Below are 20,508 nucleotides of genomic sequence, written 5' to 3'. Positions count from 1 at the left end.
TCATGTCTACTGTTGTGATAAAATATCCTGACCCAAAGATAGATGTTTGTTTCAGCTTCCAATTCCAGGTTACAGTGTATTCATGCAGGGAAGTTAAGGTGGTTAGGAGCTCAGCTGGCCACACTGTGTCTAGTCATGAGCTTAGAGAAGTGGCCGCATGCTCATTTTCTTGTTTGCTCACAGCCCTGGGTCTCTGTTCTTACACATGTCAAGACCCTCTGCCTAAGGAGTGGTGGTCCCCACTCTGGGCTGCCTAGGGTGTGGTGCTCCCCACACTGGGCCGAGCCTTCTCACTCTTCCATAGACGTTCCTGTAGGCCAGCTCAATGAAGACATTCCCCCACTGAGACATTCCCCGCCAGGTGATTCTAGACTATGTCAAGCTGACAATTAAAATTAGCCTTCACAAGCTTCTTAACAGCTTACACTGTCATTTAAAAAGAGCGACTTGTTCAAAAGTTCTCTGCATCCGTAACTCTGTGACAGATGGGGCAATTTTAAAGGAGAATGTATAGGAAGCATCTGGGTCCAGGTTAGATGAGTCTTATTATGAGGGTTATCAAAAGAAATCATAACTAAAAACTAGGTCTGACCACCTAATATCTCCCTTCAGTTGCAACATGTGAATGTTTGTTATTATGGCTCAGGGAAACTAGATTTGTAGCGGTTGACCTGTGTACCTGATAGAATGCTAATGAAAATCGAATCGGACAATGGAATGCTTGGAGGATGTCTTAGCTAGGGTTACCATGGCTGTGATGAAATACCATGACCAAAAGCAAGTTGGGGAGGAAACAATTTATTTGGCTTATACTTCCATAACACTGTTCATCATCAGGGGAAGTCAGGACGGGAGCTCAAGAAGGGCAGGAGCCTGGAGGCAGGGGCTGAGGCAGAAACCATGGAGGGCTGCTGCTTACTGGCCTGCCCCTTAAGGCTTGCTCAGCTGCCTTCTTACAGAATGCAGGACCACCAGGCCAGGGATGGCACCACCCAATGGGCTGGGCCCTCTCACAGCAATAACTAATTTAAAGAACACCTCACAGGCTTGCCTACACTCCAATTCCATGAAGGCATTTTCTTAAGCAAGGTTCCCTTCTGTCAGATGACGTCAACTTGTGTCAAGTTGACATAAAACTATCCAGCACAGAGTATCAAAATACTCCGCAACATGAGTACTGTTTATATTTATTCGTATTATTTTCTATTGAAAATGGTGCTTTTTAGCAAAAGGCATAATCTTCAATCTACAAAATGGCTAATGGGAGCGTGACACTCTGATAGAGTGATGTATGTGGGAATCAGAGGCCATGGAACCTACTGAGCCACATCTTGTGAAAGAGATAACAGCTCAAATGAGGGAAAGAACCAGAGCCTAGCAATGAGCAGGAAGGGCTCTATGGAGACTGGAGCAAGAATGGGAAGGGAGGATGTTGGAATGGAGACAGTGGGGGAAGAAGGCCTGTCTATGAGGCACAAGGTCTCTTGTTCCTCAGTACCCACACTAAGTGTAATAGTGGAAGCATTCAATGTGACGGATTTGGTTGTGGTTTTAAAAAATCACTCAGGCAACCTCCCCATGCTTCAGGGATTGAGAAAATATATATAACAAAAAACAAAACTCTCAGCTCCCAAATGATGTACTGCCTTCCATCTTGGAATCACACACACACACACACACACACACACACACACACACACACACATGTTTTTGTTTGTTTGTTTTTGAGACAGGGTTTCTCTATGTAGCCTTGGCTGTCTTTTACTTACTTTATAGACCAGACTAGCCTTGAACTCACAGAGATCCACCTGCCTCTACCTTGTGAGTGCTGGGATTATTGGTGTGCCCCACCACACCCAGCCTCCTGATACATATTTGATAATATCTAATTCATCATGTCTCTGTCCTGGCAGATCCTCTGAAAGATACCATGAAAACTTGTTCACAGGCTACTGTTGCAGTCTTTATATTTCCTACCTCATATATAGCAAATAAATTTCTGTTCAAAATTAGTGGAGAAGTAAGCTTAGAAAGCCTTGACCAAAGAAGTTGTTATGACTCTGATGTGATAAGCTAGGAACAGTGCTAAAATATGAGACCTCTGTTAACATACCTATCCAGTTTCCTGATCTGCATCAGCGGCCACCTAACAAATGGTAGAGGACAATTGGAATTGCAGGCCAGGAAGATCACAGAAGGTTACAACTGACTAGAAGACACAGGCACTAACAATGTCATAACATGAAACAACTCAGAAACATAAAAAATTAGAGCTGTCTAGCTTCATGGGCTTTGTTGCCTAGGAGACAGCAAAAATGGCTACATTACCTGGATGTGATTGAATAGGTATGCAGAGATATGTTGGGATTATTTTAGATTTAACCACTCAGGATGAAAGAAAAACTCACAATTTGGGGACTAATATTAATATTCCCCTAATAACAACAATAATAATAGTGTGTGATCTAGAAAACTTTCCTTGGTACCCTCCTTCAGACATCCCTAAGGAACATGGCACTTACCATGTCCTCTTTAGGAAATCAGCATTGATAAAAGAAGATTGGTCTTTAAAAGGTGTCAAGTTTTACAAAGATCTTTCTTGTCACAAACTCAAGTGTCCATTTCGCTCTGTACACATATACTATAAAGGAGCCTTTGCAGCCTGAACGTTTGCATGGCCCACTCTCAAAATCATCCTAACCTCTAAGGTGACTGTATTAGACGTAAGGCCATTTGGAACTGCATAGATCATGTGGGCACCGCCCGCATTAGTGGGTCCGGGAGATCTCCCTCACCTCCACTATGCTAGAGCACAGGACAAGTCACCCTCATCAGGATGTGGAGGTGTATCGACAGAGTGTGGAAGAAGCAAGAGGATCTGGAGTTTGAGGCCAAGCTGGTATACACAGGAGACCTCTTCTGTGATCCACTCTATGAAGATCAAAGCAGGTGCTTGGGCAAGTCTTGAGCTAATACTTTGTCTGTGTCTCCCCAGTCTGCAGAGTTGTGTGTAAGACACTTCTATTGTTTATAAGTCACCCAGCTTGTGACATTTTGTTATAGCAGTACAAGTAGGAAAGACAGGGCGGTCCATCTCTTTTCCCATTTGGAGGATCCTAAAATCCCCCGTGATTGAAGACTATTGATTCTAAGGCTGCTATCATAAATTAAGGTTAATTTCAATATGTGATGGTGTTCACACTTGCTAACCTTTACCTATAATGGTTATTCATTATCACAACCATTGTGAGCCTTGTGAATGGACTGAGAGTAGCCACGAGGAGTTTGTTTTTATTCAGCCTCGATGGCATACAACTAAACTGCCACCGCAAACATCAGTATCTACAAAATTAAAATTATTTTTGTCTGCTCTATAACTAATCAGTTTTCCTTCTCCATAGATCCTATATTTTATATTGTGTAAGTTTTTGTTGTCCTCCAAGAGACCATCCAGATTTTACCTTAATTTCTACCTTCACAGAATAAGATAAGAGGAAAAGCAAAAAACGTTTAGGGTATTCAATGGCCTAAAAGCCCTTGAACCAAAAATTCTAAACTGTGAGTTCTCTACTGTTTTTTGCTGCTGTTTGACAGAGGTTATTTTTAGAGGGTTTTTAAGTTTACTGCAAAATTCAAAAGAAAATATGAAGAGTTCCTATTTAGCTTCTTCCTCCACAGGTGCAGCACAGTCCTCCTTAGAACCAAGGTTACACATGTTGATAAATCATCTCCAAAAAGCCACAGTTTAAATTCAGGTTCCTCTTGTGAATGTATATTCTGCAGGCTTTGGTGAATGCATACTGACATGCATTTGCCATTTGTTATTGTGCAAAGACATTTTACTGCCCAAAGAATTCTTCGGTATTTGATTACTCATCCTTTCACCCCACTTCCCACCTTCCCAACTGGGGATCCACTCAAGCATCATTTAGAAATTTGTCTGCCCATTGTACAACAGCTCCCAGAAACGAATATGTCCATCTCTGTCTTTTGCTGTCACTCACCAACATAGCTATCCTGAGTTCACCTGAGACACCGTCTGTTACCATACCTAACAAGAATCTGCCATGTGGGCTGTGGCTCTAGCTCCATGGTGGAGTATGTGGATAGCCAGGGTGAGGCTCCACGTTCTATCCTCGGCACCTCAAAAATAAATAACTAAATAAATGTAGTATGACCTGAAAGGAACTAAGGAACTCAATGGGGTTTGAAGACTCTTAAATAAAATATCAATAATGAGAACTACTCAATTCTGAATTGAGAATTACTGCTTCCATTTTGCATCTCATGGGATACACACCCACCGCAGAGAGTGATATTTCCTGATGGTCTTCTCATTTGCAGCTTGGGGCTGAGTCCTGAAGTATTAACTTCTACCTTGTAAGAAATCCTATTGCAACAATATTACAACATAGCTGAATTATTCACTCTTGCATCATTGGGATTGATTTCGGATATTGTGCTAGGCCAATGTAAATAGCACATTCTTACTCCTTGAATCCAAAAGTGCTATGCTAAGCAAATGGTGTACGTTTGAACACTTTGATGGCGTGCCCACCTAGTAACAATAATGTTATTTTGATCATAATGGGAAAATACACATGGTTCTACAGAAAACCAATTTGTGGTTAATATATCATCTATCATATGCTGCCCATTCCTGGAACATTAAAAATAAGCTTCAAAAATTTAATGTGCAGGACCTTTTTCACTTATGTGCTTTTCTTGAGTGCATGTGTGCGGAAAAACCAAGGAGGACATCGATGTCCTGCTCTGTCATTCTCTGCCTTACTCCTTTGAGTCAGGGACTCTTCCTGGACCTGGAGTTAGGCTGGCAGCCAGGAAACCCTAATGACGCTTCTGTTTCTGCACCCCACCACACCGGAGCTACAGGCATACATGGTCAGGCTGTGATTTTTGGTTGGTGCTGGGATCCAAACTAAGGTTGTCATGTTTGCACAGCAAGTGTTGTTACCCACAGAGTCATCTCTCCAGCCTAGTAGCTTCCTTTTTAATATCAAGGACAGTGGTCTTGTTGGGATAAAAAAAAAATCGCTTAGCATCTCCCTCCCCCTCCCTCTCCCTCCCGCCCTCCCTCCCTCTTTGCCTCTGTGTGTGTGTGCGCATGTAACATAAAGTGCACAAGAATGGATGTCAGAAATATCCTGCTCTATCATGGACTATATCAACACAGGCTTTGCCCTCCTGTATTGTGATGACTCCATGTCTGTAAGGTTGTTATTGAGAAATCGTTCATGTTGCTACTTCAGGGTCTCGCCATTTTATAATCACAGTCTCACACTTGATCAGATACAGAAAAAAAAATGTCCCTGAGTAAATAAGAGAACGCAAAAAATGCTGTTCAGTGTTTCATTCACCTCGGTGCCCGACTTCTGGAAATAGTTATTCAGAGCTGACCAACACTCAGTCATGGCCTTCAGGATTTGGAAGGGTCCCAGACAACTTTGCAGGAATCACTTTCACCTTTAGCTGACTGAAAAAAAAAAAAGAGGGGGACAGTAGAAATATTAGGAGCTTGCAATAGCTCACAGAGACAGGCATCCCAGGTCTTTCTTGTCAATTTATCATATTAACTATTTAGGCCATTAATGAGAAATTCTGAGTAGGCAGATTTTATTTTCTTGAGATGGGAGCTAGGTTATAAAACACATATCCATCCCAGGATCCGGCCTCTAATAATGTTTGCTTTTACAATCAGTCCTTTCTTATAAATCCGTTAGTGTTTTAACACCATCAGCTGGAGTAGGAGTTTTAGATGTCTGTTAATGGTTCATTAATCAAACTCAAGAGATCATAATTTCTGAAACTTGAGGATGGAAATTTTAATTCTCTTTTGGACTGCCAGTCAGATCTGTGCCAGTGGGAGAAAGTGCTTTCCACTTCACGCTTTCGTTGGCTGACACAGTTTCTGAGGCCATTTGTTAATTATCCCACTTGATACAAAGTCAAATTGACTTAGAATCCTGGCTTTCAATGGAAGGATGTAGAGTTCAATTAATTCATCCTCTGCACACGTTTAAAATAAGCATTGTTTTTTTTTAATGGCTGCTCTCATCTCCCCAGAGGCCTTTTTAGTGGATGACCTTAGACATAGGGTCCTGAATGCTTGCCATATTTAACATGCAGGTGTGGCTAGCTCTGTCAGTTCGGGAGATAATCATAGTTTCTGTTTCCTCAGCTTCCTCTGCTGCTATCCAATACTGATTTTGGAGGAGAGTTTGGGCTCAGGGGTTTTACCTGTATGGTCTCACACAGGGGAATAAGGTCAAGCAGCAGAAGGACACCCTCTGGAACCTGCTTTATTTCTGCTTAGGACAGCATGTCAGGCCATACAGGGTCCAGCTTATCACCTGTCCTCACTGATGGAGTTTGTCTTCCAGACATTTGCTCTCAGTATCCAATCCATGTTTACTGTGGCCTTTGATTCACCTTCATGTTCTTGTCCACCTGCCCATCTTAGCATCTCTGTACTTTTTACCGTGAAGATCTGCAAAAAATTTGGCCTGCCTTGCCTGTTGTGTATTAGCCCAAGAAAACACTGCCTTGGACTTCTATTCCTGTTTTTGTTATGTTACTTTTAAAGATTTATTTTATTTTAATTATGTGTATATGTGGGGTGCAGGGAGGGTTTGTACATGTGAGTGCAGGTGTTGACTAGATCATCAGATCTCCCTACAGCTGGACTCGCAGGGAATTGTGCACCACCTGTCATGGGTGCTGGGATCACAGCTCCGTCTCTGTAAGATCTGTGCATGCTCTTAACCGCTTAGCCCTCTCTCCTCCCTCAGCTCCCCCTTTCTTGCAAATCCTCATGTGGTGTTAAATATTCATGTGGGATGGGTTCCTTATAAGGCCTCTGCTGGGGTTACTACAGGACAAACTTCTTTGTGGGAACTGCATTCCTTTAGATATGTCTATACTCCCTCATAGCCTTTTCAGATTGCTTTCCCACAGAAAATAAAATGAAAATCTATGGCTCTCTTTTCTTAGGCATCATATGTTGTTATTCCCAGCACATAACATTAAAAAAGTATCTATGACCTCCTTAGCAATGCTGGCTCTTGATTGATCAATATCAGTATATCAATAGGAGTTTAAAGAGTTTTTGTGCAGTCCTGCTAGGCCACAGAGGAGGACTTTGCAGCCAGTACTGAAGATACCCGATAAAACAGGGTCAGCTGAAAGGGGAGGAGGTCCTCCCCAATCAGTGGACTTGGAAAGGGGCAGGGAGGAGATGAGGGAGGGAGGGTAGAATTGGGAGGGAATGAGGGAGCAGGATACAGCTGAGATACAGAGTTAATAAAATATAACTAATAATAAGAATAAAACAAAATAAAAGAGTTTTTGTGCTTCTTCTCTAATGGCTCGGCTTAGGGATGGACCACCACAAGGTATGAGAAATGGAATGGGAAATGAAGACATGATGCTTTAATATTTTTAGAGCATATTGTTTACAAGTAGATCAATGGTTATAAAACTCTGCCTAATGTTAAAAATATTAAAATTCGCTGGCCATTTTCTTTTTAAGAGGTTAATGTTTATACACCACAGGAAAAATAAATAAATAAAATACTCGATACTGGTCAGCCTGGTGCTGGGAATAGTTAAAGCAAATTTCTGTGTCCACAAATTAGTCTTACATAGCCAATGTTCATTCTTCTTCCTTTACCATTGCTTGAGGAGTGTGTGTATGTACGTATGCATGTGACGTGCACATGCACAATCGAATACCCATGCCACTGCATACATTTGGAGGTCAGAGGGCAATTTGCTAGAAATCAGATCTCTTTTTCCAACATGTTACAAGGAATTGGACTTGGGTCATCAGGCTTGCCGGCATGCCTCTTTACCATTGAGTTACCTTGTTCCCTGGCCCCTAATAATTTTTTTATTTTTATTTTATGTGAATTGGTGTTTTGCTTGCATATTTATCTGTGTGAGGGTGTCAGGTCCCCTGGAATTGGAGTTACGGACAGTTGTGAGCTGCCCTGTGGGTGCTAGGAATTGAACCTGAGTCCTCTGGAAGAGCAGCCAGTGAGTGCTCTTAACCACTGAGCCATCTCTCTAGCCCTCCCCCAAAAGTTTTCATTTTAATTCTAAAGTAAACAACCTGACAGAAAACATGTACTTCATTCAGTATCCATAGTGTTGTATGTGGATATGCTTGTGTTTAGTTTAATGTAAGCTTTCTGAAAAAAAAAAATAAGGAAATATTTTCTTTGTTAACTCCCTTACGCAATCCTGGATTGTGTGGGTTCTGTTGCAATGTGTGAGCTGCAGGGTGAGGACTCCCTGAGAGTGGCTAATGTCCCTTATTACTCAGGGTTAGTGCTTGCTGCTCAGCAGGAATAATGGACAATACAATCCTTTCTGCCCACCCCATCCCAACTCCAAACTCACGGCCCTTGTGGGAGCACTTTCACAGACATTTAAAGCTTGTGATGGGATTAAAAAAAAAACCTGAAAGTTTGGCAGAGATGTACAACTTGATTTATTTTTTTAATAATAGCAGATCTCCCTAAAAACTGTACCTTGAACTTTGAGAATGGAAATGCAACCCACATAATCAAGCAACTTCTTGCTCAGGTCTAAAATTCTCTGCACTTCTAAAACTCCTTTCTTCTCTGGTCCCAGCTCCCCCATCTATGCCTGAGACTGCCCAGGTTGTTTTGGGAGAGCATTCCTGATTCATATTCTGTCTTGCTCCTCTTTCTTCTCTCTCTTCTTTCCTCCCACTTCCCCTTTGATCCTCCAAATACAAAAGAAGTTCACGTGTATTTGTTTCTGAGCAACTGAACAGTAGATCTGGCAAAATGACGCTTCAGATTGCCAAAAGGCCAGCAGCAGGCAGCCCACACTCCTTTCAACTTCCTGTTTTGAAGGGATTTCCATACCTGAGGGAAAGGGAAAAGAAAGGCAGAAATTTGTAGGAAAAGAACAGTATGTGAACTTCCTGTTTCTGGCTTTACCTTTTCTATGGGGACCATGATCTCTGTGCACCTTCTGTCTATGGAAAGCACATATTCCCAGGTACCAGATTTTGTAATAAAAAAAAAAAAAAGTGATTCAGCCTGGGATTTTCGCAGGCTCAACTGAATACCATGTTAGTTGTGTATCTTGGCGGAAAGTGATACCCACTTAAAAGCAGCATAAGGAAGGTTTGTATGCCCGGTGGGATGACGCGTGCGGACATCAGTGTCACACCACTCTTCCTGTTTGAACTGTTCAGTTTGAGCCATTATGGATACCTGTCTCCCACACCAAGCGTGAATCCTTTTTTTCTTGGTTATCTCTGGAAGTTGTTTAAGGCTCTGGAGGTGTGCTGGAAGGAGAAGGCTGCAGTGTGCTTCCTTTCTGGTCACTGCTAGAAGTAGCCACGGTCATCTCAGAGGCGCTCCAGGTGACCTGACTGTGGTGGCATTTACTTGAGCTCTGCAGAACAAGTCATTAATGATTATCCTACTAGAATGGGCACCCTTAAAACCCCATTTGTCCTATCTTTTTCCAGCCTGGATGTGTAAATACTACGGAAGTGGACATTAAGAAGTCATCACGGATGAGAAACCCCCACAAAACACGAAAGGTAAATGGACGTCTGTCTGTGGTCCTTGCTGAAGCGTCTGCTTTCAGAACATCCATCTCTGGTGTCACAAACATACTCACCCTAGGTTTCTGTCCTGAGAATTCTTTCTGTGGGATGAGGTAAGCAACATCTACCTCTCTATAAGATCCCAAGGACAAGCCAAAGTGCATTCCTCCATTGTTTGCCCTGGAAAGCCAATAATACTTTTGGGCTTCTTTACAGAACATGGGTGAGAAGTTACTTTTAGCAGTATAAGGGACCCCAAAAGTAGCTGCACTGGAAAGTCCTCCAACACAGTGTGGAGGTCAACTTTCCCGTGGCCATATAGATGGAGTTCCCTCTCAGTGAACTTTCCCAGCCTACATATTTTAGCATCTTCCAAGACCCTGAATCCAAGTGCAGTTAGGGTAGAATTGTTTACAAATGGTTGAGTCATGCAGGAGGGAATTTCACATGAGGATCCAGTGACCTTCCTTACCCCTTCTTTCTCTGAGGCAACTCAATAGTCAACAGGTTTCTTGACAGCAGCCTTCACTGAGCTGATATAAATAGTTATTGTTTTTCTCGGAGAACCTTTTTCTATAATACACTTAGAGATTAAAGGGTGATGTCATGGGGCTGTGACAGGAAGTAGAAAGGGAGCTGGGAGACTTCAATCCATTTACAGGACATATGTCTTCTTGGAGTGCTGAAGACAGGAGCAAGAATGGGGATATCTAGGGAAAGCTGATATCAATGAGAAAATCAGTGTTTATAAGGAAAGGGTCTGAGAGGAAGGAGGATCTAAAATATGATTAATTACACAGAGTAGGAGGACCTTTGCTTAACATCAGTGTCTTTGTAACACAACTAAAAGTATAGGCAGAATTTCTTTGTCTGCTGCAAGAGAATGCCTGCTTCTCTCCCTCCCTCCTTCCCTCCCTTCTTCCTCTCTTTTTTATTTATTTTTGTAAACCATAGGCCATTTTGAAAGAAGTTGTATTTTTTAAATTTTAATTGTTTGAGGATTTCTTTCTTCTTTATTTGAGACAAGAGTTTCTCTGTATAGCCTTGGCGGTTTGTAGATCAGGCTGGTCTTGAACTCATAGCAATTTGCCTGTCTCTGTGTCCCAAGTGCTGGGATTAAAGGCATAATCCAACATCGCCTGGCATTTGAAGATTTCTTGGATGCATATATGTGCATATCGTGTTTAGATACAATATCCACACCTAATCTTTCCTCTTCAACGCCTTTCAGAGATAGGGATTGATACAGAGAGAGACTCTCTCCTGATCAAGGTATCAAGGTATAGACAGTGAGAGATTGGAGAGTGCACAGCCCTCAATGGGATGTCTGTTTAATGCCTACTGCCCCCAAGGCTCAAGAATCATTTTGGAAGAGGGGACAGAAAGACTGTGAGAGCCAGAGGTTATGAATGACTGCTGGGAAATGGTTTTCCTGCCGGGAGAGGAACACTGCACACAAGACTCACAGTGGCTGTGACAGCATGCAGAGGACCCACAGAAGATCAAGCAGCCACAATCCCAGCATGGATGGGGAGAGGGCTCATAGAGTCATGCCTAGGGGAAGGCCTGTGGGCAACAGAGAGCTGCCAAGGGAATAAATGTCTGTGTCTGTTGTTATTCGGCAGGATCTCATGTGTCCCACAGTGACCTTGAATGTACTATGTATCAGAGCATGACCCTGAACTTCTGATCCTTCTTCCGCTACTTTCCGAGTGCTAAGATCACAGAGGTGTGCCACCCATACCTGAGTTTATGAAGTCCTGCAGATGTTAGGCAGGCACTCCACCCCTGAACAACAGACTCCAAAGACCTTGCTTGGTGTGGTTTCAACCTCATGCAACTCCAGCATTCTTCTAAAGTGAATTTTCTTACATGAAGATGAACTAAAGCTAAGATGTTTAGGAGTTAAGGAACCTTATTTTATATTGTGTTTTTTTTTTTTGCAAGATTCCAATATGCCCTATCTTCTCTCTCTCTCTCTCTCTCTCTCTCTCTCTCTCTCTCTCTCTCTCTCTCTTTCTGTCTCTCTCTCCCTGTGTGCATGTGTGTGTATGTTTAGAAAGTTTTGCTTTATGTTATGATGAGAAAGCCACAGAGAGTTACAAAGTCAGCCGGGTGCAGTGGCTCATGTCTGTAATCCCAGCACTTGCACTCAGAGGGGTGGGGGTGTGCAGAGGTAAGGAGATCTCTAGATAGCCAAGGCTATTGAGAGAAACCCTTTTTCGAAAAACCAAAATAATAATAATGATGATGATAATAATAATAATAAATAAAAATTGAGAGTTACAAGGTCCATTTGGATGCAATGAGCAACATTTTGCCACTAAGAATTCTCTGAGACAAAGAGCAAGGCGGCCATGGCAAGCCCAGTTTTCTAGATGCTCCCTCGTTCCTTTCATCTGCTCCCACGTACCCTTAGCTCGCTCACCAGTGGAGCCGAACAGGATTCAATAGTCAGTCATCTCTCCAAAAGGTGCAGTGTGCCCCTTTTCCAACCTAAGTAATTCAAAATCCCTTCCTGTGGCTGACTGAGATGTGCTCTAACTGGGAGAAGACAGCAGATGAGTAAACAAAATGGAACTCAGGTGTGCTGAAGTGATCTCTAATGTTCTTTGTAGCACTAGACTCCAGGCTGATATCTGAGCTGGGCCTTCCTCCCTGAAGAGAGCATTTGTTAACAGGAGAGTTCTTCACACTCCACCAGTAGTGGCAGAGCTCTGAGCTGGCAATGAAGTGCTGTAAAAGAAACAATCAATGTGTGCCAGCTTGGTTTGCCTAGGACACAATTGAAGGATGCAGATATTATTACTCCAAGTTGTACAACTTGACTCTGTGTGTATGTGTGTATTTGTGTGTGTGCCGGGTATAGCATGTGTGTTTATGGTGTCTATGAGGTGTGTGGTGTGTATGTATGTGTGTGTTTGTGTGTGGGGGGTGATACATAATTTCAGGTACCTATAAAGTTATGAATCTACATATTTTCAAGCATCCTTGGTGATAATTTATTCCTCCTCCCTCTTCTTCTATATTGCCTTCCTACCCTTTAGATTTGGGTAAGAAACACCATCAAATAAGCTTTGAGATTGTTTATAGTACAAATGATAGCATTTGCTCCTTAGAAGGCCTATGGCTATGAGCTGTGTTTCGTCCTGACACTTTTCTTACTTTATTACAGTCGGTCTATGGTTTACAAAATGACATCCGAAGTCACAGTCCCACCCATACACCTACACCAGAAACCAAGCCTCCCACAGAAGACGAGCTGCACCAACAGGTGGGTCTACCTGTGAAATGGCCAGCTGAGGATGTGTAGGCAACACCTGTGCAGAGGAGAGAACGAGCATTCCTGCTGGGTGGTTTGGGAAGGCTATTTGTATGGTCAACTGCTTCATTGAGATTTACAGTGAAAGGGCAATGAAAGCCAGGGATGGTGACACACACCTGTCATTCCAGTTCTCACAGGCTGAGAGCAGGATGATCAAAGATTCCAGAAGAATTGGGTTTGAGCACAGACTCTGTCTCAAAAACAGAAAAAAAAAAAAAACCTTTATGCAAAGGGATAGAAGTATAGCTCAGTTGGTAGTGTGTTTGCTTGTCTTGTCTATGACCTTGGGGGTCAATCCCAGCAATACTGCATGTTTCATATGTGTGCATGCGTGTGCTTGTGTGCATAGGTGTGCCCTAGCCTGATTCTAAGATATGACACTTGAAACATAGAATATTTGGAAATGCTTTTCAAAGCTCTTCACTGATTTATTACTTTTTTGCCTTGAGACAATTTTTGGAAACTGTGCTCCTGACATAGAGGTGTCTTGGTCACAGAAAATTGTTTCCTATGCCAACTCTCTGTCTTAGTACCTGTGAGCGGGGAGCAGGGTGAATCCAGTCTTATTTCCCACCAATGAAGTGACATGATCAATACAGAAATGTGGGCACTCTTGTTTCTGCAGCATTGATTTGTCTAACCTTTTGAAGTTTGTCATTATCAATACCGGTGTGTCATCATGATCTGTATGGCTCTTTTTAAAAGTCAGTTTGTCTCCAAAAATTTTTCAGAGCAAATGCCAAAGTGTCATGTCAAGTCACATTTGCATCTTTTGGTTGGCTTAATCAGAGGGATGCCCCCCAATCCTGACTCATTTTCACTTATATTTCACTACACCATGATTTACCAGTAAGCTAATGTTCACTTCCATACTTTATAATTTTCTCATAGTTTATAAAGAAAAAGTAGTTCAGGGGCTTGCTTTCTAGATTAGTCTCATTGTATATTTATATAGGCATGTGTCATGAGTTGATAGATTACTTTCAAAATATATAACCTTAATCCTTTCTTGGTATAGCACAAAGATGAAAAATTTACTTTAAAAGTATAGTAACTAGTAAAAATGCATTAGTTTTATGAGTTAACTATTTGGGGAGTGATGAGATTCTGAATCTAGTTATTCATCAAGAATGTTTAAAGTCTCCATATCAGTTTTCAAATAAACTTACGTTTTTTGAAGTAGGCGTTATATTCAGATGCATTACTGTTCTAAATTTATACTAGTTTTGTTCACAATCAAATAGATGATACTTTTTAAAGCTTTTCAGAGCTCTCTGCTCTGATTTTTTTCTAGATTTACCTTTTTTCCTCAAATGTACTCAGCAAGCCTCGAGATTTAGAGTAGAGAAGTGGAATGGGATTGTTTATGTAACTATGTCTTCAACTCTCTTTTTCAGATAAAATACTGGCAAATACAGTTAGATAGACATCGGTTAAAAATGTCAAAAGTTGCTGATAGGTAAGGAATTCAATATATCAATATGAATTTTTTATTTTTTAAATGTGTATTTATTTTATTTTATGTGAATTGGTGTTTTGTCTGCATGTATGTCTACCCATGTGTGCTTGGTTCCCATGGAGGCCTGAAGAGGGCCTTTGACCCTGGTCCTCTCTAAGGGCATCCAGTGTTCTTAACCACTAAGCCATCTCTCCAGCCCCACGCTATAAATTTTAAATGTTGAATGACAACTTTGTTAAAGACGGTAAGCAGGTGGTTGGAGGAGAAAGGAAATGGTTGAAACATTTGTTGGAGTATGTTATCTTATTTTTGCCCCTGAAAAACTTCTGTAGAAGTCTTTTGTCATGATTTAAAGACAACAGAATGATGATTATCTTATGTTCCACAAGTATAATCCTTGTAGAACCAAGAATTAATTTCATGGAAGTGGCATCTTCTTACTCTTTGTAGAAGAAAGAAATATTTCTAAAATTTATTTATTTATTTTTATTAATTGCAGTTTATTTACTTTATATCCCAGCTGTAAATCCCTCCCTCCTAATCCCACCCTCCCACCCTCTTGTCCTCCCCCAGTCCTTCCCTCTAACCCTAGCCTACCAGGTCTCATCAGGACTGGCTGCATTGTCTTCCTCTGTGGGCTGGTAAGGCTGCTCCCCCTCATGGGGAGGTGATCAAAGAGCAGGCCACTGAGTGGAAGAAAGGAGTCTTTTAACTTACTGGCTCCTATTTGGCAACCTAGTGCATCTGTAAATTCATTTTTGACATTCATAATTTACTCCTTTTGTGAATGTTAAAAATTTGAACACAGATTTTAGATTTATATTTTCCTCAATTAAAAAAATATTTTCTAGATCCCACCATTTGCCTGCAAATTTCATGATTTCCTCTTTTTTGATTGCTGAGTAGTATTCCATTGTGTAAAAATACCACAATTTCTGTACTCATTCCTCTGTTGATGGACATCTGGGTTGTTTCCAGGTTCTGGCTATTACAAATAAAGCTGCTACAAACATGGTTGAGCAAATGTCCTTATTGTGTACTTGAGCAAATTTTGGGTATATGCCTAGCAGTGGTATAGCTGGGTCTTGAGGACCAAACATATCTGGGCACAGGGTCTTTTCTGAGATGGATACTCAACCAAAGACCATGAGAGGATAAAACCTAGAACCTCTGCTCAGATGTGACCCGTGATAGCTCAGTAATCAATTGGTTTCCCATAGTAAGGGGAACAAGGACTATTGCTAACAGGAACTCAATGACTGGCTCTTTGACCTCCCCACCTCCCAAGAGCAGTCCTGTTAGGCCACAGAGGAGGACTTTGCAGCCAGTCCTGAAAATACCTGACAAAAGGGAGTCATATGAAAAGGGAGGACCCCTATCAGTGGACTTGGAAAGGGGCAGGGAGGAGATGAGGGAGGGAGGGTGGGATTGGGGAGGGAATGAAGGATACAGCTGGGATACAGAATTAACAAAATGTAACTAATGAGAAAAAAAAATCTACATTCGTGAAAATAAAGCAACATCAAATTTTCTGAGCATTTTAAAACTTCCAATGGCTTGTGTCTTTCAGTGTGGATTCCGCTAACAAATTAAGCAAAACATGGATATGATGAACATCCTTAGGTTCCCTACCTGTCCACAGAGGAAGTGACATAGAAAAGAAAAGTCTCTTCTTAATGAAATGTGTTTTGATTGCTTTAAGGAGTCTGCCAAGTTCTCCTTCTCCAACTTTACCCTCCTCTTTCTTCCTTTTGTTTTTGATATCATTAAAAAAATTTTTTTTCACCAATGATTTATATCTATAGTTGAGGCAAAAATTGTCTCCCAATCTTTTCTCCAATTTGGCCACAATCTGTTCTGCTATGGATATTCTGGCTAGCCAGGACTGGCATGACCCTGTGTACCCATGGCTTAGGCCTAGCTGGCCATGCAGTCTCTAAAGGGGCTTACTGGCTTCTGTGCTCAGGCTGGGAGGTAGAATCCACAACGTCTGCCTGTCATCACCGTGGTTACTTATTACATGTAGGCTGTGGAAACACAGAAATTGCCATTGGGTTTCTTTCTGTAAGCTGATGTGGATTCCCTAGCCAGCCATTTTCATTTTGTTTCCCTTAGTTTGAATCAGGCATAACTTCCAGATTAATAAAAAATGAAGCTGGGTATGTCCTGATTTTGTCTTTTTCCCCCCTCTTTTTTTCTCCCTAGTCTACTAGGTTATACGGAACAGTATGTAGAGTATGACCCGTTTCTTGTGCCACCTGACCCTTCCAACCCGTGGCTCTCAGATGATACTACTTTCTGGGAACTTGAAGCAAGGTAAGGACATGGTCTCTTCCCTCCAAGTATGTCAGTTATTTAAGAATGTGTGTGAAATAGCAGAATCGGGAGCTGAGTCCTTGTGGAGATGATTTTGCTTTTGCTCTGTGTTGTCCATTATTTAGCATTGCTGGTCAAAAAGATATTGTAGCTGTAGGCTTCTACACAGAGGTTTGCCCTGCTGCTAGAGTGCTGTTCTGCCATCAGAAAGGATGGAATCCAGTTATTCCCAGCAACGTGGATGGAACAGTAAAGCACTAGGTTCCATGAAATAAGTGGAAGACAGAATGAAGAGAACCACATGAACTTACAAAATGTAAAAATGCAAAATGCTGTGAGTAAATAGTGGTTCACAGAAGCTCGGAAGAGTAGGGGAGAGACACACATAAAGAGAGGTTGATCAGTTGGAGCTAGGAGTTCTGGTGTGCTGTTGGACAGTAGGGTGACTGCTGATATCTATGTGTTGTGTATTTGAAAACTTTAGACAAAATGATCCTGGCTCTTTTACCTTAGAGCCATGCTGCTTGAGAAGATGTATTTATCCTGATTTCAACCCTACACAATGTGCTTGTTTCAGAATATCATATAGTATTCCATATATACATATATGAATATACGTATTCAAATCCAAATATATATATATATATGGATTTTTATAGATTTCAACACATAAATTTAATTTTAAAAACAAATGTATGTTGCTGAAATAACTGGCTCAAAACTATGGGTAACATTTTAAGTAGGGGTTAGTCAGAATTCAGATATTCAGATTTTAAAATTCATCTCTGTGCTGTTAAATCATTTAAAAAACCATATAGTCAGACAGGCTTTTGTGTTCAGGTAAAAATGGATGCCAAATCCACACTTGCTTAAACCCAATGCAAACATGACTATGTAAAAATCTGTTTTAAAATTAAATGAACTCACCATAAACACAGAGAAGCTGATATGTAAAAACCCAAGCTCCAGGTAGAACTCTTGGTTTCTTTGGGGAGCTTTGTGGGATATTGTGGCATCAGCTTTAAAGCTCATTCAAGAGTGACTGCATGCCACTTTTCAAAGACAGGATTGTGTTTCACAGCGCTTCTGTTTTGTTTTGCTCTATGCAGAGTCTCCTGAGGTCCCGTGTGGGCCTTCAGCTCATCATATAGCTAAGGATGACCTCTTTATCTTTCTACCTCCACCTCTGAGACACTGAAATTACAGACTTGGGATGCCACATGGATCCAAGTAATATTTGTAGAACATTTCTCTTACATCCAGCCATGGACTTTAAACATTTACTAATTCACAAGTCTTTAGTCACAAGTTTTATACACACACACACACACACACACATACGTACACATATTTGCATGAATGATATATATATATATATATATATACATATAAACATACCCACATATATAATATGTGTATACATATATGCATATATATATCTAGGAAACTAGAGCCCCCAATCCATGACTAAATATATTTCATATTTAATTGCAATAGAATCATGTAGTAATGAGGCCTGCTGGATACCAATGCATTACTCCAGGGATTTCCTACACCACAGACTATACTGTATAGTGTCTGAAATTGGGCTCTGCATAACAGTGGTTTGAGTTTTACCCCTTACTTTTTGTATGGCAGGATCAAGTTATAACTCTCTGTACACCAATGTCTTCCTCTATGAAATCAGAGAAGGAATACCAGTCTTCTAAAGTTGCCAAGAACCCATCCAGACTCTTAGGGGCAGATGGCCCTCAGTGTTAGATGGTGTTATTAATCTAACGTATACCTCACTGTGTTTCATGAAGAATAATCAATCAGTGATGTATTGCTGTTCCAGGGGATAAGACAGGCACTCTTCTAAGGCATACATGATAAAGAAAATAGAAAACAGCTCATGCATGTTGGCACAAATCTTTAATCCCAGCATTTAGGAGATAGAAGCATGGATCTTTGTGAATTCAAGGCCATCCTGGTCTACACAGTGAGTTCCAAGCAAGCCAGGATACATAGTGAAAGCCTGCCACCCCACCCCACCCAAACGGGAATGCTAGTAAAAAGAATGCATTTAGCTTTCTTTTCTTTCCCACAGCAAAGAACCAAGTCAACAAAGGGTAAAGCGATGGGGTTTTGGCATGGATGAGGCACTGAAAGACCCTGTTGGGAGAGAGCAGTTCCTTAAGTTTCTAGAATCAGAATTCAGCTCAGAGAACTTAAGGTAAGACACATTTTGTTACTATGAGCAAAGGAGGCACTGCTGTGCCTAGTTATTTTGCATGTAATGTACCTGTTGCTCTTGTAGTATCACAATGACGTACATGAATTTCATCTCTGCCACCTAAAGATGGAAGGAAGAATATCAAAAGTTATCCAGCATTATTAATTCCTTTCCATGGCTTATTTTTATGCTGCCTCTGGATTTGTCAGCTATATATATTTAGAGCTTTTAAAATTGATTCCATAAAGAAAACTCCCAGACATATGTGTTTGCCAAAATGAAACATCTATATTAGTCAGTATTCATGCCATAATGCCCAACAGAAACAAAGGAGAAAAGATTTAGTTTGGCTCAGAGTTTCAGGGAATTTTAGTCCTTCGTGGCACAAAAGCAGGACAGAGCAACTCAGGTCATAGCTGTAGGAGTGTGTGGCTGAGCTTGTTCACATCAGGCTGAGAACATGCATACACAGATATTAGATATGTCACACACACAAACACACACATACACACGTATTTGTCTTGAGCTGTCTAATATGCCTATTATGCTTCTTTATAAAATGATAAAGCTCTCAATCTTCTAAAATAGTACCATCAACTGGGGCCATGCAATCAAGTCATGAGCCATTGGGGAACATTTCAGAATTGAATCATAGCAATTGCCAGTAATGCATATATTTTAAAACCTCAGTGTGTACTTACCAATATTAACTTCCAATATCACTTCTCTAGTAAGAAAGAGAGTTAAGGACCTTGGAACAAAAGTCAGCCTTACCAGGCCACAAAAGACAATGCAGCCACTACTGATGAGACCTGATAGACTAGCATCAGAGGGAAGGGGAAAAGGACCTCCCTTTTCAGTGGACTGGGAGAGGGACATGGGTGGGGAAGAGGGAGGGTGGGATTGGGAAAGGAGGGGGGAGGTACAGGGCGGATACAAAGTGAATAAACTGTAATTAATAAAATTTTTTAAAAAAAGAACCAAAAAAAAGTCTAAGGGTAGCTTTTTCATTGTTTGCCTTTAAATGCAGTTGAGCTGTTGATCATTTCTCAGCCTTTTAGCTAAAATAAAGTATAACAAAGCTGTTGAGACTGGTGATGCATGGAGCAGAGAAAGAGGCCAAGACATTTGTTTTGCCCATCTGTCCTAAATCTCACTCTGATCTGTTATAATATTTTCTAACTCAAGAGACACCTAGGAAAAACTTTTCAAAATATGAGGCATTAGAGTAGATGTCCGCTTAAGATGATTGATACAATGTTTTCACTACACGGAACTTTATTTATTTATTTATTACTGTGAGGTTCTCCGTGCATTGTTTTTTGTTGTTGTTGTTGTTGTTGTTGTTGTTTTAAACCTGATATCCTGTTTTTATTTATCATGTCATTTATGGAAAGATATTTTGGCATTTATTTTCTTTCATGGGAACTAAGCTAGACAAAGGACTGCTGCATTCTCTTCAGGAGATAATCAGAAACGTGCATAAAGGTAGCAGATGTCTCAGAATTGAGGCATGATGGGCCACAGTCAGAGCTGGAATCCTTTCATTTTCTCTGTATGTCTGTCATAGATTCTCGTATATG

General features: G+C 41.0%; 1 protein-coding gene across 5 annotated transcripts in view; it reads left to right on the top strand.

Annotated features, from left to right (window-relative positions):
- Positions 1-20,508, top strand: part of Rgs7 (regulator of G protein signaling 7) — a 377,413-nt gene that overhangs the window by 333,863 nt on the left and 23,042 nt on the right. For all 5 annotated transcript variants that reach the window (XM_060364733.1, XM_060364732.1, XM_060364729.1 and 2 more), the window contains exons 10-14: positions 9,530-9,604; positions 12,786-12,884; positions 14,333-14,394; positions 16,600-16,710; positions 18,800-18,925. In XM_060364733.1, coding sequence (XP_060220716.1) covers positions 9,530-9,604; positions 12,786-12,884; positions 14,333-14,394; positions 16,600-16,710; positions 18,800-18,925 — 473 coding nt within the window. The remainder of the gene's footprint in view (positions 1-9,529; positions 9,605-12,785; positions 12,885-14,332; positions 14,395-16,599; positions 16,711-18,799; positions 18,926-20,508) is intronic.

Source organism: Meriones unguiculatus, chromosome 11 (genome assembly GCF_030254825.1).
Source record: "Meriones unguiculatus strain TT.TT164.6M chromosome 11, Bangor_MerUng_6.1, whole genome shotgun sequence".
NCBI classification, from domain to species: domain Eukaryota; kingdom Metazoa; phylum Chordata; class Mammalia; order Rodentia; family Muridae; genus Meriones; species Meriones unguiculatus.
Note: the sequence above shows the minus strand (reverse complement) of the source record. Positions and strands in the feature narration are given on the sequence as shown.